The sequence below is a fragment of the Oryctolagus cuniculus genome, chromosome 3 (genome assembly GCF_964237555.1).
Source record: "Oryctolagus cuniculus chromosome 3, mOryCun1.1, whole genome shotgun sequence".
NCBI classification, from domain to species: Eukaryota; Metazoa; Chordata; class Mammalia; order Lagomorpha; family Leporidae; genus Oryctolagus; species Oryctolagus cuniculus.
The window spans coordinates 122,852,628-122,869,266 of NC_091434.1; the positions used below are offsets into that span (position 1 = coordinate 122,852,628).

Sequence of the window (16,639 nt, forward strand, 5' to 3'; positions counted from 1 at the left end):
CTAATAAGCAAGCATCTTCTGAGATCCAAGCCTCAGAAGACTGCTACTGACAGCAACAGTCACTGGACATCAGGTAAATGCTCTGGCCCTGGAGGGCAGGAGTTTGGAAACCTATCGGGGGCGGGGGCACTACAAAGGACCTTGGGATGTGGTCACCAACTTCTTACTTCCTGCTCACCTGGATCAGATGGCCTTTTAACTCTTCTGTATTTGGGGCATCATCTAAGAATTGTATAGAATTGTCACTGCCCCCAAATATAATCAAAAACAAAATTACAACAAATATTTGTAGTTGTGATGTCATTGTATGTGTGTGTGTGTGTGCTTTGGGGGCAGGTGGGAAATCACACCTTTTGAAGGTTCAGGGATATGAGGGCACTGGCACTGCCCCATGTGTGTAAGCCAGGTAGGGTTGGATGTCTCTCAACAGCATTCTGACTTGCTTTGTTCTTTGATGCTCCCTAATGAGACTGAAGACCCTTTGAAGACAGGGTATGTCTTCCCCATATAGCATCTTGCGCACAGTGAGGTCTCATCTGATTAAAATCAATGTGTAGGGGTCAGCACTGTGGCATTACAGATAAAACCATTGCCTGCAATGCTAGCATCTCATATGGGTACCCATTCATGTCCCTGCTACCCCATTTTTGATCTAGCTCCCTGATAATGGCCAGAAGATGACCCAAGTGTTTGGGCTCCTGCCATCCACATGGGAGATCTGGAAGAAGCTCCTGGCTCCTGGATTTGGCCTGGCCCAGTGCTGGCTGCTGTGGCCGTCTGGGGAGTGAACCTGCAGATGAAAGACCTCTCTCTTCCCCGCTTGTTCTCTGTAACTTTGATTTTCAAAATAAATAAATAAATCATTTTTAAAAATAAAATAAGATCAATATGTATGTATGGGTAGTTACTGTGATGATTAAGACACTCAGGACACCTACTTCCCATATCAAAGTGTATGGGCTCAAATCCCAGCTCTGCTTCCAATCCCAGCTTCCTGCTAATGCGTACCATGCGGAGCTACAGCTGATGGCTCAAGTACTTAAGTCCCTACCACTCGTGTGGGAGACCCATATTGAATACTGGGAACCTGGCTTCAACGTGGCCCATCCTTGGCTGTCGTGGGCATTTGGAAGACTGAACCAGTGGGTGAGAGATCTGTCTCTGTCTTTTCCTTTCTGTGTCTCTTGCCTTTCCTACAAAAATAAGTAAATAAATAAAATGCACGTGCTTGATGGGATAGTGGGTGCTCCAGGCTAGGTTCCCTGCAGGTGAACTTAAAGCTAAAGGCTCAGGGCCCATGGCACCTGCCACCCAAGGGGTAGACTTGCAATTTATGAAAGGGTTCTGGACCATGTCCTAGGCTGAAAACAAACTGGGATGCCTGCAGGAGTCACGACTTGAAACTGACCCAGGAATTTACTGCTGGGCCAAGGCTGTGGGCACAGATCACCTGGCAGAGGGAAGGCGCCGCTCCTGTCTTTATTAATAGACTTGGTGTGGGTGTGGGGGGTGGGGAGTGGTTCAACTGAGGAGGGCATGGGAGAGACCATGCTGAACCCAACAAAAATATAAAGAACAGACATACTGAGCACTCTAAATCTGCATGCCACTCCTTTGCCAGGGAGGATCTGATTCCCACACTGACCCGGGGTGAGATCACAGACAGAAAAGGCTCTGGGGAGTGGGGCACACACTGAAAGGGGGGCCTAGTGTCCACCCCGGGACAGAGAAGAAAGCAGAACGCATTAAGGACCATGGCCAACAGGTGCTCTCGGTAGCAATTCTGCAGGTCACTCACACCCACGGGCCAAACGCTGTCTCATCTCAGGCCAAACCAGCTTCTCCAGAGAGTTCCCTTTTGCTTCAGGCCTAGGGCTGACACCTGTCTGTTGCTCAGGACTGTAAGGAGGAGCTGTGAGGGAATGAATGTGTATGTGTACATTTCTGCATGTGTGTGCATGCATGTGTGTGCAGGGGAGGGAGGGAGAAGGGACAGGAGAATGTGAGGCCAGCACCACAGGTCCCCCCCCCCCCCCCCCCCCGTGACCCTCAGCTCCAGCTCCAGCTCCTCCCACTTAGCAGGCTGGTGAATGACATTCCGGAGGCACAAACAGCTCATTCAGAAGCTCCCACCTACGACCTGGTTGTGTGAATTCTGCCAGGTCACTTGACCTCTCTGCATTTTGCTTTAGTTTCCCATGAAAGAGGAACAGCAAGGAGGGAACCTTCAGAACAAAGAGAGGAGACGGACATGGAGATGCCCAGCACAAAGCATCACAAAATGCAAGCATGGGACGGCCATGGTGGCACATGGCTTGCCGTGTTTCAACACAAGACAAAGCTGCCAGCTCAGGGGTGGTTCTGGGGTGGAGGCATTCCAGCAGCTGGTGGGGGCATTCTTGTTTCTTGGTGTCCTTGTAGTGACCCTGACAGGCAGCTGCCCACTGCTTCCTTGGTGGTGGGGATAGTGGGTTGCCTGGGCTGGCAGGACTCCCACAGCCACAAGCTGGCCCTTGTGCAGCCTTGGGAAGGTTGCATCAGCAGCTGCTCAGCCACCAGGTGGGTGCCGCCCCGGAGGGTGGTGGGACCACAAATGGTCTAGGATGAGGCAGACAAAGAAAGGCCTTTTCTTCGAAGGTGGGGAGAGATCTTGGGACTGCATGGAGTGCAGCAGAAAGACCAGGGCCCTGACAGCCCCCTCCCAGCACGGCAGCACTAGAGGGAGACACAGTAGGCCTCTGGGCTGCAGTGTCACCGACAAGCAGCAAGGCCCTGAGGACACCACTGCGTTGGACTTCAGTGTCCATTTTTTTTTGACAGGCAGAGTTAGACAGTGAGAGAGAGAGACAGAGAGAAAGGTCTTCCTTCCGTTGATTCACCCCCCAAATGGCCACCACGGCCGGCGCACTGCACCAATCTGAAGCCAGGAGCCAGGTGCTTCCTCCCGGTCTCCCATGCAGGTGCAGGGCCCAAGCACTTGGGCCATCCTCCACTGCACTCCCGGGCCACAGCAGAGCTGGACTGGAAGAGGAGCAACTGGGACAGAATCCGGCGCCCCAACCGGGACTAGAACCCCGGGAGCTGCACTGCAGGTGGAGGATTGGCCTATTGAGCCGCGGCGCCGGCCTTTCAGTGTCCATTTTGTATTTACTGGAATTAATACTTGCAGCCGTGGAACCTCTTCAGGATTGTATGTGTGTGTATATGCATGTATATGTGCATATGTGTATGTATGCTTATGCATGCATGCATATGTATGTATATGTGTGCTTTGTGTATGTGTACACGTGTGCTTATATGTACAGGTGTGCACATGTATGAGCATGTGTGTACCATTTGTGCATTATACATGTGCATGTATATATGTGTGTATGTATATGTACATGTGTGTATGTATATTTGTATATGTGTGTGCTTATGTGTATGTATATTTGTGTGCATATATATGTGCACATGTGTATGTATTTGAGTGTGTGTGTGTGTACTTATACCTACCTTCTGGCTGGGTACAGAGTGGAACAGAGTGGCCTTTGCTACGTGCTGTCCACTGCCCGTCCTTTTGTACAGCAGTAGGGAGTGATCAGTGCAACCTTGAAAGTGTCCCAACACCCTCTTGGGCTCCACACTTGGGGGACCCTTAACACTGATGTCCCTCATCTTTATCTGCTCAGAGCTCACAGTCTTTCAGTTGTTACTTGCTTTATCTCCAAGTCACCCCTTTTCTCCATCCTTCCTCTTGTCTTGTGCCTGCATGAGATGTTTCTAGGGTAATGCAACAGAGCAAAGAAGATGTATACTTCTATTAGGTCCTTATTTCACGGCTTAAAAGGCCAGAAGAGTTAAGAGGAAGACGAAGAGGGACAGAGATAGAAAACATGAGAGGGGAGAGGAGAGTGAGAGCGAAATCTCTGTCTGGGTCTCCCAAGAATTTCCTTCTGGCTCTGTGCAGGACGGCGAGGGAAGCAGGGCTGCCATGCAGAGAAGGCTCAGAGCGCTGGGAGCCAGGGACAGAGCTGGTTATGGGGGGACGGACCCTCAACCTCAGCTGGCCTGGGCCAGGGCCAGTGTGACTTCTGTGGGCCCAGTTGCTGTGGTTTTATGAGCTCCTCCTCTCAAATATCAATTGTATTTTGGGGTGGATGTTTGGCTCCACTGTTAAGCCACCCTTTGGGCTGTCCACATCCCATATGGAAATGCTTGGGTTTGAGTCCTGCCTCCTCTCTCCATTCCATCTTCTTGCAAATGCACACCCTGGGAAGCAGCAGGCAATGGCTCATGTGGTTGATTTCTGATCATCTACATGGGAAACCCAGATGGAGTTCTTGACCCCTGGCTTTGGCCTGGTCTAGTCCTGGCTGTTACAGGCATTTGGGGAGTAAACCAGTGGATGGAGAAAATCAGTCTTTCTCTCTCTCCCTCTCTCTCTCTCTCTCTTTCTCTTTTTCTCCCTTCCTTCCTCCCTCCCTCCCTCCCTCCCTCTCTCACTGCTCCCATCACTCTATACTCCAAGTAAATAAAATAAATAAATCTTAGATCGTATGATTGCATTGGAATACAGACAAATGCATTTGTTGACCTTAAAGGTTCATTTTCTTCCTTCTGATAGGAAGAGAAACCAAGGCATATTTGTGGGCTTCTCACAGCACTGGGGCTCTGAGCCTGGCAGATGGACCTGCTTGGGATGCCCCTTATTAACTCTGTGGTTGGTGGGCGGGGAGAAAGGGGGCATGAGGGGCCCACAGGGATCCTCTGGAAGTCACATCTAGTCTGGTTTCGGCAGCATCACATGCAAAGGGCAGATAAAAATACCTCCCCGGGCTGCCTGAGGGTGAACTGAGACAAGTTACGTGGCATAAAGCCTGCATCTGACTACTCCGAGTCGCCCCAAGATGGGGAGGGGCCAGAATAAAGTAGCGTTTGTGAGAAAGCAAAGGTTGTGATCCAGGCGCGGTAGTGGGTGGTGCGCGCCTGTAGTCCCAGCTACTCGGGAGGCTGAGGCCGGATGATCCCTTGAGTCCAAGAGTTCTGGGCTGTCGTGCGCTATGCTGATCGGGTGTCCGCACTAAGTTCAGCTTCAATATGGTGACCTTCTGGGAGCGGGGGACCACCAGGTTGCCTAAGAAGGGGTGAACCGGCCCAGGTCAGAGAAAGCAAAGATTGTGAATTAAAAAAAAAAGGGGGAATACTCTGGATTTTCCACTCTAACTGAAATTTAACTTTACTAAAATAAGAAGTTTTTCCAGAAGTTCAAGAGAGGTGATTTAAAGGACAACACCAGTCTCAAGGCATGACCCAAAGAGGTAAGGTCTGCTACTCTGGCAGGTGTTTGGGGCCCAGAGTATGGGCTGGAAATGAGTCCTCCCCAGGGAGAGGGGATAAAGCCTTAAGGAGTAGCCCAGAGAGTCCGGGGTGTGAGCTGTTCAAAGGCAAGCGTAGACGAATAGAATGACAGGTGCAAGAAGACAGAGAAAGGGAGAGTGAGTCAGGGTCAGGGTGTGGACAGGGACCTGCACAGCACACAAGGTGTGTGAGGAGCAGTGCACAGAGACAGCAAGGGGATGAGAGTGTAGCAGACACTGGGGCTGTGGGCATGCTGTGTAGACAGCCCTGTCTATCCTGGCTGAATTTTCACACCATCCACCATTCATCCACCCATCTATCCATCTTCCCCCATCCATCCCATCCATCCATCTATCCATCCACTCACTCACCCATTATTCATGGATGTTTTTAAAGACCCCACTTTTAGAACAAGGCAGCCACAACTCCTGCAGTTAAGCATCAGATGAGGCAGGGGACCCTGAGCCCCTCCATAGTGTAACATGTGAAGAGACTGAGGTTCAGAGGGTTAGAAGTTTGCTCCAAGTTGCACAGCTGGTGTGGGAGCAGGCTGCCGGCCTGCATACCCAGCCCACAGCTTTGATGCACACATGAAAGAGCAGTGTGGGAGGAGGTGATCACCGGCCAGCTCACCAGAGCCATGGGGGAGGAAGCACCTGTGCTGGGCAGAGGGCCTTGCCCTGGGCACATTGGCTCCTGTCCTTGGGTGTGATTTTAGTGCTAGAGGGGCAAGCAGAGGCAAGGCTGAGATGAGGAAGAAGCTGAGCAGTGTGCCTGAACCAGGCAGTGATGAAGCTTAGTGAGGGATGTGTACTGAGCCCTGTGCCAGGTATGTCATCCAGGGAAGGCACCTAGTATCAGAGCAAACCCTAGGCAGCAACTATTGGTAGCCCCATTTACAGGCATCAGGCTGGTCATCAACTTTGGGGGTCTCCATGTGAGATGAAAACTCTTGAGGCTCTTGTTCAAAAATGAAGGATCTGAAGACGGGGCAGCACAGCAGGAAACCAAAGCAGTGACGGGTCTGCTGGGCACTGGTCTCACACCCGCGAAGCCAGCCCTGTCCTGGACCATGAACTGTGACACAGCGAGGCCAGGGAAATCACCTAAGGTCACAACCAGCGAATGGTAGGTCTGGATTCTAAACCAAACCTCTAGACTCCAAATATCACTTGGAGCTGGTATGACGAAGGTTTGCAACAAGCAAATTGATGCAAAGTTTGAACTAAAAGGATTTTCAAAAAATCCAGGAGGGGAACCTGACCTTGGCCTCTAGCTTGGCTCAGGGATGTGTGTAGGTTTCGTTGAGAGCATTGGGCAGCAGCGTCCTGAGTGGAAGACGATTCCCAGCCAGTGGACTCTGCTGCCTGGTGAATCCAGGAGTTGTCACTGGTGGGGCCCAGTGCACAAGGCACACAGGCAGGATTGTCCCATTGGTTTGAACTCAGCAAACCACAAGTATCTCCCCCTTAACACTACTAAGGATACGTGCATGCGACGGCTACTGATAAAATGAGAAGATTCTCAATTCTCTATTCCTTGAGGAGGAGTGGCCATGCTGGAACCTGGAGTCAGCTGAAGCCCCTACTCCAGCCACTCATAAACATGCACTCTGCACGCAGCAGCAGGAGGTATGAGGGCTCTAGGGGGCAGCTCTCTATACGAGATGTGTCCATCCATGCCATCCCGTGCAGAGCAGAGATAAGGAGCTGTGTTAGGGTGTGCCAGGGGTGCAGGAAGATAACTGGGGCAGCCTTGCCCAGGGCTCATCCTACACAAGGGCCCTGAAAAGGAAGTTTCCCTCCCTCAGTGTTCTGGAAAGGGGCCAGTGGTTTGCCTGCTGAGCTCCAAACTGTAGGTGACCATGACAGTCTGGCAATAAGAGGAGCGGTGTGTGGCTTTAACATGGAAGGAGTTTGTGGGATGATCAGACACAAGTGATAGTATCACAAACAGCTGTCAGGAGTTATGAATGGGGGGTTGGCACTGTAGTGGCAAGGTAGATGTCCTGGCTTGCAGCATTGGCATCCCACATCAGAGTGCCGGGTGGAGCCCCGGATTCTCTGTTTCCGATCCAGCTCCCTGCTAATGCCCCTGGGAAAGCAACAGAAGATGGCCCAAGGACTTGAATTTCTGCCACCCATGTGGGAGACCTGGGTGGAGCTTGTGGCTCCTGCCTCCAGCCTGGCCCTAACCTGACTATTGCGGGCATTTGGGGAATGAACCAGTGGATGGAAGACCTCACTGTTTTTCCCTCTCTCTGCTGCTCTTTCAAATAAATAAAAGGATGTGCCTTTAAACAGAGTTATGAATGGGAGGATGAGGATCTGAAGATGTCTGGGTGGGAGATAAGGCAGGGGCCTTGGAGCCAGGCTGATGAGCAAGCACACTCCTCTAGGGCCCAGGGTTTCACTGTGAAGCCACAGCAAGTGGCAGTAACCACCAGGCTGCCTGGCAGCCCGGCAGGCATGTGGAGGGGTCCTGGAAGGCCCTCTCCTACCTCTACCCTGCCCTGGATGGCATCCGGTGTCAGTGGGCTGGGCTCGACCCCTCTCGGGGGCGGGGGGTGGAGAATGAACTCCTATCACTCTCTGCTAAGGTCTTGTGCTCAAAGATTGTTCTAGAAGAATGTACAGAAATTAAAATTTATAATAGGCAAGGGTAGGAGCCAGCCTTCTCTCAGAAGGTCAGACTATACAATGATCTGAAGGAAAGCCCAGGCTGAGAAGAGAGGGAGGTGGTGGTGGGAGGGTGGGGGCAGGGACTAGAGACCGGGAGCCGGCATGAAATAGGACTCAGTGAAGGCCTGGGAGTAAATTCCGGGGCCTATCAGCTCTGGCTTGATTTTCTGCCCATTTCAGCTTATTATTTCCTGGCTTCCAAGTAGATGCCAAGTTCCAGCCTAGGAGCTGCTCACTGTGAGTTCTCAAACGGACTGTGGCCCAAAGGGGCGGGCTTTTGGTGCTGGAACCACAGCAGCCCTGCTATCGAGGTCACCTGTGCAATCATCCCCCATTCATGTCATTGTGGCTGGCTCAGCACCTCTCCATGCAGGGTGCCTGGGAGCAACTAGGTGGGGGTTACAGAATTCTGGGACCCGGGACCCATCACGGCTGCCCAGTGCCCCTGGGCCACGGAGGGTGGTTCTTCTGGGTTTGGGGGAATCTTCTGTGGTGTGGGATTATGTAAAGGAGGCCTTGACAGACAAGCAGGTGTGTGTGTTAGGTGGCGGGGGGAGGGGTAGTTACCCCAAAAGCCTGACCCGGACAGCTGTGAGAGGTGAAGCCAGACAGTCAAGCAGGCTTGGGGGAGGGGTGCAGGAGGAGCCCAGCCTGCTGGCCAAGGCAGGGTGAAGGGAGGCAGCCCAGAGTAGGGCAGTCCTGATCATACAAAAGAGAGCCCCAGTGGGCTGTGGTGGGAGTGGGTTGGACCACAAGCATAGCTGGGGATCTGTGGCATGGCTGGCAGGTTCCCAGTGCCCGTGCCTATGCAGTCCAGCAGTGCATCCTGCTACTGTGTGCTTCTCCCGTGCTCCTCTCTGCCTGGCCCGCCCAGCAGCTCCCCCTGCCCTTCCAAGGCTCTCCTCTGCAGCCACCAACAGGTGCACAACAGTCCCTCTCACTAGGATGGAGGAGGGGCCCAGGCCCGCCCCCAAGAAGGATGAACGTTGCTGCTGCTGCATAGCGAAAAACAAAACAACAGCAGGTGTGCATAGGTTCCCTCCTGAGCCTACCGCACCCACAGGCCACGCTTCCCTGATCAGTTCGCACTGGGCGTGTGGCCCACTAATGTGGCTGAGGCACAGTAGCTCAACTTATTGCCACTGACAGATGGGGAGACAGAGGCTCTGAGGCATCTGCGTCTCCCCCAAAGCTGGCAGATGCCGCAGAGGGAATCAAACCCAGGCCTGGCTCCAAAGCCGTCACTAACTGGCCATGGGACCTTGGGCCATGCCCCCTGCTGCAGAGGAGGGGCTGATGGGAATCGCACAAAAGCGTTCATTCAAATGTTCCGCCTAATTCAGACTCTGCAGACATGAGAATAACTAGTCAGTACAGCTATGTTGACAAGGTATAGTCTTTAAGATGTATTCTAGGGACCGCTATTGAGGTGTGGTGAGTTACACCTTCCATATCACTGCGCCAGTTGGAATCCAAGGTGCTCCACTTCCCATCCAGCTCCCTGCTGATGCACCTGGAAAGTAGCAGAGGATGGCCAGAGAACTTAGAGCTCTGCCTCCCAGGAAGGCCTGGATGGAGCCTGGCTTTGGCCTGGCCATTGCAGCCATTTGGGGAAGTAAGCCAGTAGATGGAAGATTTTCTCTCTTTCTCTCTCTCTCTCTCTCTCTTTCAAATCAATCAGTCCTGGGACCAACACTGTGATGTACCAGGTAAAGCTGCTATCTGCAACACTGGCATCCCATCTGGGTGCCAGTTCAAGTCCAAGATGCTCCTCTTTTGATCCAGCTCCCAGTTAAAGCACCTGAGAGAGCAGCGGAATGCCCAAGTGCTTGGATCTCCCCAGAAGAAGCTCCAGGCTCCTGCCTTTGGGTCAGCCTAGCTCTGGCCATTGCAGCCATTTGGGGAGTGAATTAGCAGATGGATGGTCTCTCTAACCCTGTCTTTCAAATAAATAAATAAATCTTTTAAAAAAATCCTTTTACTTATATAAAAAGATGTTTATTTTGGTGCAAGATAATTGAAATCCATGCAATGTTTTTCATGTGCATTTTCCATGAAGTTTCTGAGTATCTGCCACTCAGAGGCAAGCTGGCTTGGCTTCCTCAATCTCCCTGGGCTGCTGAGGGGCCCTTCCTACCCACTGTAGAAGTGTTTATGCCTTCCAGCTGCAAACACAGATCGTCTCCGACCCCACACCCTCTGCTTCCCAGGATGCTTTGCAAGTCCCCGGAAACACTTGCCCCACCTTAGATTCCCTTGGAAAGCTCCAGCTGCTGACTGTGCCAGCTCCATGTGACTCCCACCGCCACCGGTATCTGGGAGAGATTGAGCAACCGCTGAGATGGAATTTCATTTGGCACTGAATGCAACCCCCTCTCGCAGCTTCTGCCAGAGGCAGCAGATTCTATATAAAGCTGCCCAACCTGGCCATCTCCTCGTGGACACTTGACCCCTTGCATCCAAGGGTACAGCCATGGAGGGCCATTCATGACTCACTGGCAGTCACCGTGGTGCTCAGACCTGGGAGCAGGGAGTGCTGGCTGGCCAGGGCGGCCCCAGCCCCCAGAAGCGGGTCCTCTCCATGCTAACGTCTGGTTCAGAGCAGAAGCTGTGTAAACACACTGAGACAGGATGTAGACACATCCTGCCACAGCTAACACAAGGAGGGCCACCCCCACCCCCACCGCTGTTCTCCCGCTCCTGCCGTAAATCACATCGGAAGGGGGATCTGGGATGATGTGCAAGCAAGGGCTGCATCCTCGCCACTGCCGAAGGGAGGTGCCTGCGGTCCTGGGCCAAGGTCTGCTTGGGGCGTGGGCCAGGCTTTCCAGACACCGGAAAGACGAAGCCTGCACTTCCTCAGTGCCTTCTGTCTCTTGACCTGGCCCTGCCACACAGGCACACAGATCCCTGAGCTGGAGTCAGACACACATGTAAACACACATGAACTCAGGGACCCGCAGTCCCCTGGGGAATGAACACAGAGGCGCCTGCTGTGTATTGAACACCCTGCATGTCTGTCTCTGAGCCACATTTCATTCTCACAGCCCGACTAGACTTCCATTTTTGCAGATGTTGAAACGAGCACAGAGACTGTCTTCAGGCCCCTGTTTAGTAACTGTCACAGATGCTTTGAGGACGGACGCCGAGCCCTGAGCCCTTGCCCTGTGCACACTTGGCTGACTCAGGGAAGTGCACGAACTGTTGCACTGTTGCATGCATACGCAGGGGCACTGCACTCACCTGCCGTCCCAAGTCAGCCTTGCTCACCAGTGCTCAAGCTTGGCCAGGGCCGGTCCTCTCTGCCACTACAACTTCAAAACTTCCCAAAGCGTCTGCTGCTCCCACCCTCATTTCATTATCCTATTAATTATTTAAGGTCAACATACTATAGGACTTGCAGCATCTCCTCTCCAACAGACCCTAAAGAATGGCCCCAGCCAGGGTGGGAGATGAAAGGGAGAAACATCCATCTGAAAAAAGTAAAATAATATTTTCTTTTGGACCTTTTAAAGCCCAACAGCAGAGAAGGAGGAGGAGGAGGAGAGGGAGGGTGGGGACAGTCCTGCCATGTTTCTGACCATCTACCAAGAATCTCAAAGCGTACGATTTCCTGCCCGCAAGAAAGCAAGTGCTGGCTCTACAAAGAAAGAAATCAGGTAGCTAGGGAGGTACAAGCCCATCAAGGGCCGAAGCCAGCGGGGGGTCCTGCACCTCTTGGGACACCCTAGGCGCCCTGGAGGGCCATCCCCGCGGGCTTGGAGCAGACCCAGGGCCCTGCCCTACACCCGCCAGCAGAGAAGGCAACTTCTCCGTAGCCTCTGTAGGCTGCGTGGCCGAACGCTGCCGGAGACGAGCTCTGGCCAGAAGTTTCCCGCACCAAGAAAGAGAAAGCGAGCCGCGGTCGCGCCCGCGCGCGCGCGCGCGCGGGATTGAACGGGAGGCGGGTGTCCGGCGGCCTCCCCAGGCTTCGCAGCGCGCAGACCTCGCGCGTCGGGTCCGGACGCCGGGCGGGCTCCATGCTGGCTTGGGGGCTGCACTCAGGCTCCTGGTTCAACCCGCCCAGCGCCAGGCAAAGCGTCAGGGTCTCTTCGGCGCGGCCCGCTGTGGGCCCCCGAAGAGGCCCCTGCCCAGAGCGGGTACTCACCGTTGGGCGGGAGCTGCGAGGTGTCGTTGCCGCTGCTCATCGCCGACGGGTCGCGGGCGCCGGCCCCGGGCGCAGCGGCGGGCGGCGAGGGTCGCGCGCGCGCGCGGGCTCCGGACCCTCGGCGGCCAGGAGGGCGCGGAGCTGGGTCACGGTCCCCGGGCGCGGGCCGAGGGGAGGGGCTCCAGGCCGGAGATAGGCACACTTCATTTGTTTTTTCTGCAGACTTGGCTTGGTGGGGTTTCCACCCTTTTTTTTTTTTTAAACACACACACCCGCCCACTTCTGAACTCCGCGGTGCTCCAACTCTCCGGCGGCTTTTCTCGCTGTTTCGGTTTCCATCTGCGACTGCCAGATACAGAGCCTGTGGTTGAGAAGTACCCCCCAACCGTGTGCTCCTAAAAACTTCCCCGCGGATGGCCCGGCTAGGGGGCCTGCCCGGCACGGCTATGAAATGAGGGACAGACCAGCTCTGGTCCCGCTTGGTAGGGAAATCTTATTATAGGGAAAAAAGAAGTAGGACTGTCAGACAAAGTCAGACACACTGGAGTTTGTGGAGAATTCACTCTGCTTGGTTAAAACCTGGACCTGACTTCTGAGCCTGTAGTTACTCAGATTGGAGAACCCCATCCCCGCCTCGCCTTTCCACAGGAGCAGGAGGCGCTTGAGACCAGGCCACCTGGTTTGAAATCCCAGCCGGGGGCGGGGGACTTTTCATGTCTGATGTCTGACCTTTTTGTGCTTTTCTTTGTTTAAAAAACAATATTTGGGGTCAGCGCTGTGCTACAGTAGGTTAATCCCCTGCCCGCCCCCCGCCCGCACGCCATCATCCCATATGGGCGCTGGTTCTGGTCACTGCTGCTCTGCTTCCAATCCAGTTCTCTGCTGTGGCCTGAGAAAGCAGGAGAAGATGGTCCAAATGCTTGGGCTCCTGCACCCACATGGGAGACCCACAAGATTCCTGGCTTCGGATCAGCACAACTCTAGACGTTGCGGCCAATCTGGGAATGAACCAGTGGATGGAAGACCTTTATCTCCCTCTTTCCCTCTCACTATACGTAACTCTACCTCTCAAATACATAAATAAAATCTTTAAAAATTTTTTAAAAAATAAAAAAACAATATTTACTTGTATATTTGAAATGCAGAAAGACAGGGAGAACTCCTGCCTGCTGATTCACTCCCCGGATGCCTGCAGTGGCTCCTGGTGGAAGCCAGGAGCCAGGAACTCTGTCCAGGTCGCCTCCACTCTGTGTGTGTGTGTGTGTGTGTGTGTATGTATGTATGTGGCAGGAACCCAGTCACTTGGCTCATCCCCTGCTGCCTCTCAGTTTCCTCATTGGAAGAAAGCTAGAGTTAGGAACAGAGCTGAATGTGCAACCCACGCACACCGATGCTGGGTGCCAGGCCAAATGCCAGGCCCCTGGGCTGCTTCTCATTGCTGTTTCCTTGACAGTTGCCCAAAACAGGACTATGGTCGCCCCCACCCCCAAATATTATGTCGCGTCTGTTTTCCTGCATAAAATGGAAAAGCTCTTTAGTTCATCTTAATGATTTGGTTGTTGCATTTTGCAAATAGTGCTCTGATAACTGTATGTGTGTGAATACCAGCGTTTCCTATTTTCCCCTTCGTTTGTACTTCCACAAGTGGAATGACCAGATTCAAGCTTGGGAGTGCGTTTAAGGCTGGAACCCTCAGGAGGCGTGGCTGCAGCAATCTGTGTACTCCCCGGTCAAGAGTGCCGGTGCTCATTTCAGAGCCTCTGGCCAGAATGAAGCAGGATGTTTAAATCATTGTGAATCCTGTCGTGGAGAAGCATGTGCTTGCATTTTCCTGATTACCAGTGATGTTGTCTGCACTGTCACATTTTAATTGGTAAACCTTCACTATTGAATTTTTATTCATGTATTTGTTCTATCGATTACAAAAGCAGAGAGTGCCATTGAGACAGACAGGAAGAGAGAGATCTCCCTTCTACTGGTTTGCTCCCCAAATGCCTACAACAGCGGGGATGGGCCAGGCCTCAGACAGGAGCAAGAACTCCATCTGGATCTCTCACAGTGCTGTCAGAGGCCCAACTACTTGTGTCATCATCACCTTCTGCCTTCCAGGGTGCACATTAGCAGGAAGCTGTATCAGAAATAGTCATGGACTTGAACCTGAGCCCTATGATCCTGGGTGGAGGTACCTGAGGCACTGTGCTAAGTGCACACCCCCAAACCTCATGGTCTTTAGGTGGACTATTTATTCCTGCTGTTTTCTCAACTTGGGGAGTTGGCTGACATTTTTCCTACTGATCTATTTGAACTCCCTATAACAACAACACTTTTTTACGTGTATTCCGTGTCTTGTCTCTTTTTACCCTGTTCTATTAGCACAGAAACATAGTTTTACTGAAATGATTGGCAAGCTGGTTGATGCTTAAGAAGCCCCAAATGTGGTGAAGCCTATTTTAAGAGGAATGGAAAGAAAATAACCAGGGTTCCTGTTATATATTAATGTTAGCCGTCGCAAAACACACCGAACACCAGAGTAAGGGAAAGGGTTTATTGGAGAACACCCTACAGACTGGAGTGAAGGGGCGGCGAAGGAAAAAGAGAAAGATATAAGAGAAACAGAGAGGAGAGGAGCTAGCAAGGAGAGAAGAGAGCAGAGAGGAGCTGAGAGAGAGAGAGCCAAGAGACCAGAGGAGGAGGCTAGAGAGAGGAACCGAAAGAGAAGGACCAAGAGCCAAGAGAGCACGTGTTCAGGAACAGGCCCTTTTAAAACTTCGCCAGGGGGCAGGCAGGGAAGCAGGAGCAGTGAATTCCATTAGGATGGGGGTGGAGCCTGGCTCAGGTAGCTGGGCCATGCAGCCACCTGGCTAAAACTGCGCCAGTTTCCTAACAGTTCCACTGTTCATGCTGTCCCAAGCTCCTCATCATGACAGAGTAGGGAACAGGGGGTACAAGAGGCAATCTGATTGGCACAGAGAGGTCAGTGGCCTCCAGTCCCACAGCCCTCCCCAGGAAAATCTCCCTTTCCCCAGAAGAACATTCTTTCCAAGAACCCTTTGCAGAGGGGTGTAAAAGCTCAGAGGAGACCTTCGCTGGGACTGAGCTGCCAGGTTCTGTTTTTTTCTCCTGGAGGCTGCTAAAGGCTGGCTCTTATAGTGCAAGCTAGAGGGGAGAGTGGGGCTGTGGGACTCATAGCCACAGCTGCAGTCTTGCCCTGAACTTACAGCAGTGCGTCAGCTATGGGTACCTGGTTAGGCATCCAGAATGGCCATACATCCTCATGGTTCTCTAAGAGAAGTGCAACAATACAGAAACCCGGTGGAACCAGGTGGTCTGGGGGGTGTGAAGTGACACAAAGGTGGGTTCTCATCTGTGGGTTCACTGACAAAAGACAAGCTGTGGGGCTGGTGTTGTGGTATAGTGGTTTAAGCGACCTACTGCAGTGCCAGCATCCTGTACTGGGCACTGGTTCTAGTCCCGGCTGCTCCACTTCCAATCTAGTTCCCTGCTAATGTACCTGGGAAAGCAGCAGAAGATGACCCAAGTCCTTGGGCTTCTGCCACCCATATGTGAGATCAATATAGACTTATGGGCTCCTGGCTTTGGTCTGGCCCAGCCCCAACTGTTGTAGCCACTTGGGGAGTGGACCATCAAATGGAGGATCTCTCTCTCTCCCCCCTCCTCCTCCTCTGTAACTGCCTTTCAAATAAATAATTACATCATTAAATAAATATCCAACATTATTGTGCAACAGGTTAAGCCACCACTTGGCACACCAGCATTATGAATTGGAGTGCCCATCTGAGTCCCAGGTATTCTGTTTCTGACCCAGCTTCCTGCTAATGCACCTGGGAAGGCAGCAGAAGCTGGCCCTAGTACTCAGATGGTTGCCATCCACAAGGGAGACCAGGATGGACTTCCAGGCTCCTACCTTCTGCCTGGCCCAGCTCTGGCTGTTATAGCCACTTGCAGAGTGAACCAGGGCATGGAAGATGTCTCTGTCTGTCTTGCCCAGTCTCTGTCATTCTGCCTTTCAAACAGGTAGCTAGATAAATATTAATAAACAAAGAAAACCAATCTGTTTAGAGCAGGGCTGAGAAAATTTGGGAAGCTTCAGACTGGGGGAAAAGGAGGAAAGTGCCCCGAGATGGATCAGGGGGAGTGCAAATCTCTAGCAGAAGAGTTGAGAAAAGGAAAAGAGGGCAAAGAGGTCAGCTTGGTGGCTCAGATGCTCTCCAGGTTGTGTAACTTTCCATAAGAAGTGCATCACAGCAGGCGTGGGATTATACACACGGGGCAATTTCCTGGGCACCCAGCATGTGCCAGGCCTGGTGCTGTGCTCTCCCACACGTGGTCATTATTAACTGTCCTTGTGGGTGGTGCTTGCTTTGAGTTTGCTTTTCCTTTTCCCTCTTCTTCAAAGAAAGAGAACCTGAGGACCATAGAGATGTTGTAGCTGCTCACGCCCCGCAGTGAC

General features: G+C 52.6%; 1 protein-coding gene across 1 annotated transcript in view; it reads right to left on the reverse strand.

Annotated features, from left to right (window-relative positions):
- GYPC (glycophorin C (Gerbich blood group)) overlaps positions 1-12,371 on the reverse strand; it is a 35,830-nt gene extending 23,459 nt beyond the window's left edge. Inside the window, exon 1 of the mRNA XM_051848073.2 lies at positions 12,169-12,371. Within this exon, the coding sequence (XP_051704033.2) occupies positions 12,169-12,208 (40 nt within the window). The 5' untranslated portion in view covers positions 12,209-12,371. The remainder of the gene's footprint in view (positions 1-12,168) is intronic.
- Positions 12,372-16,639: the final 4,268 nt, after the last annotated feature.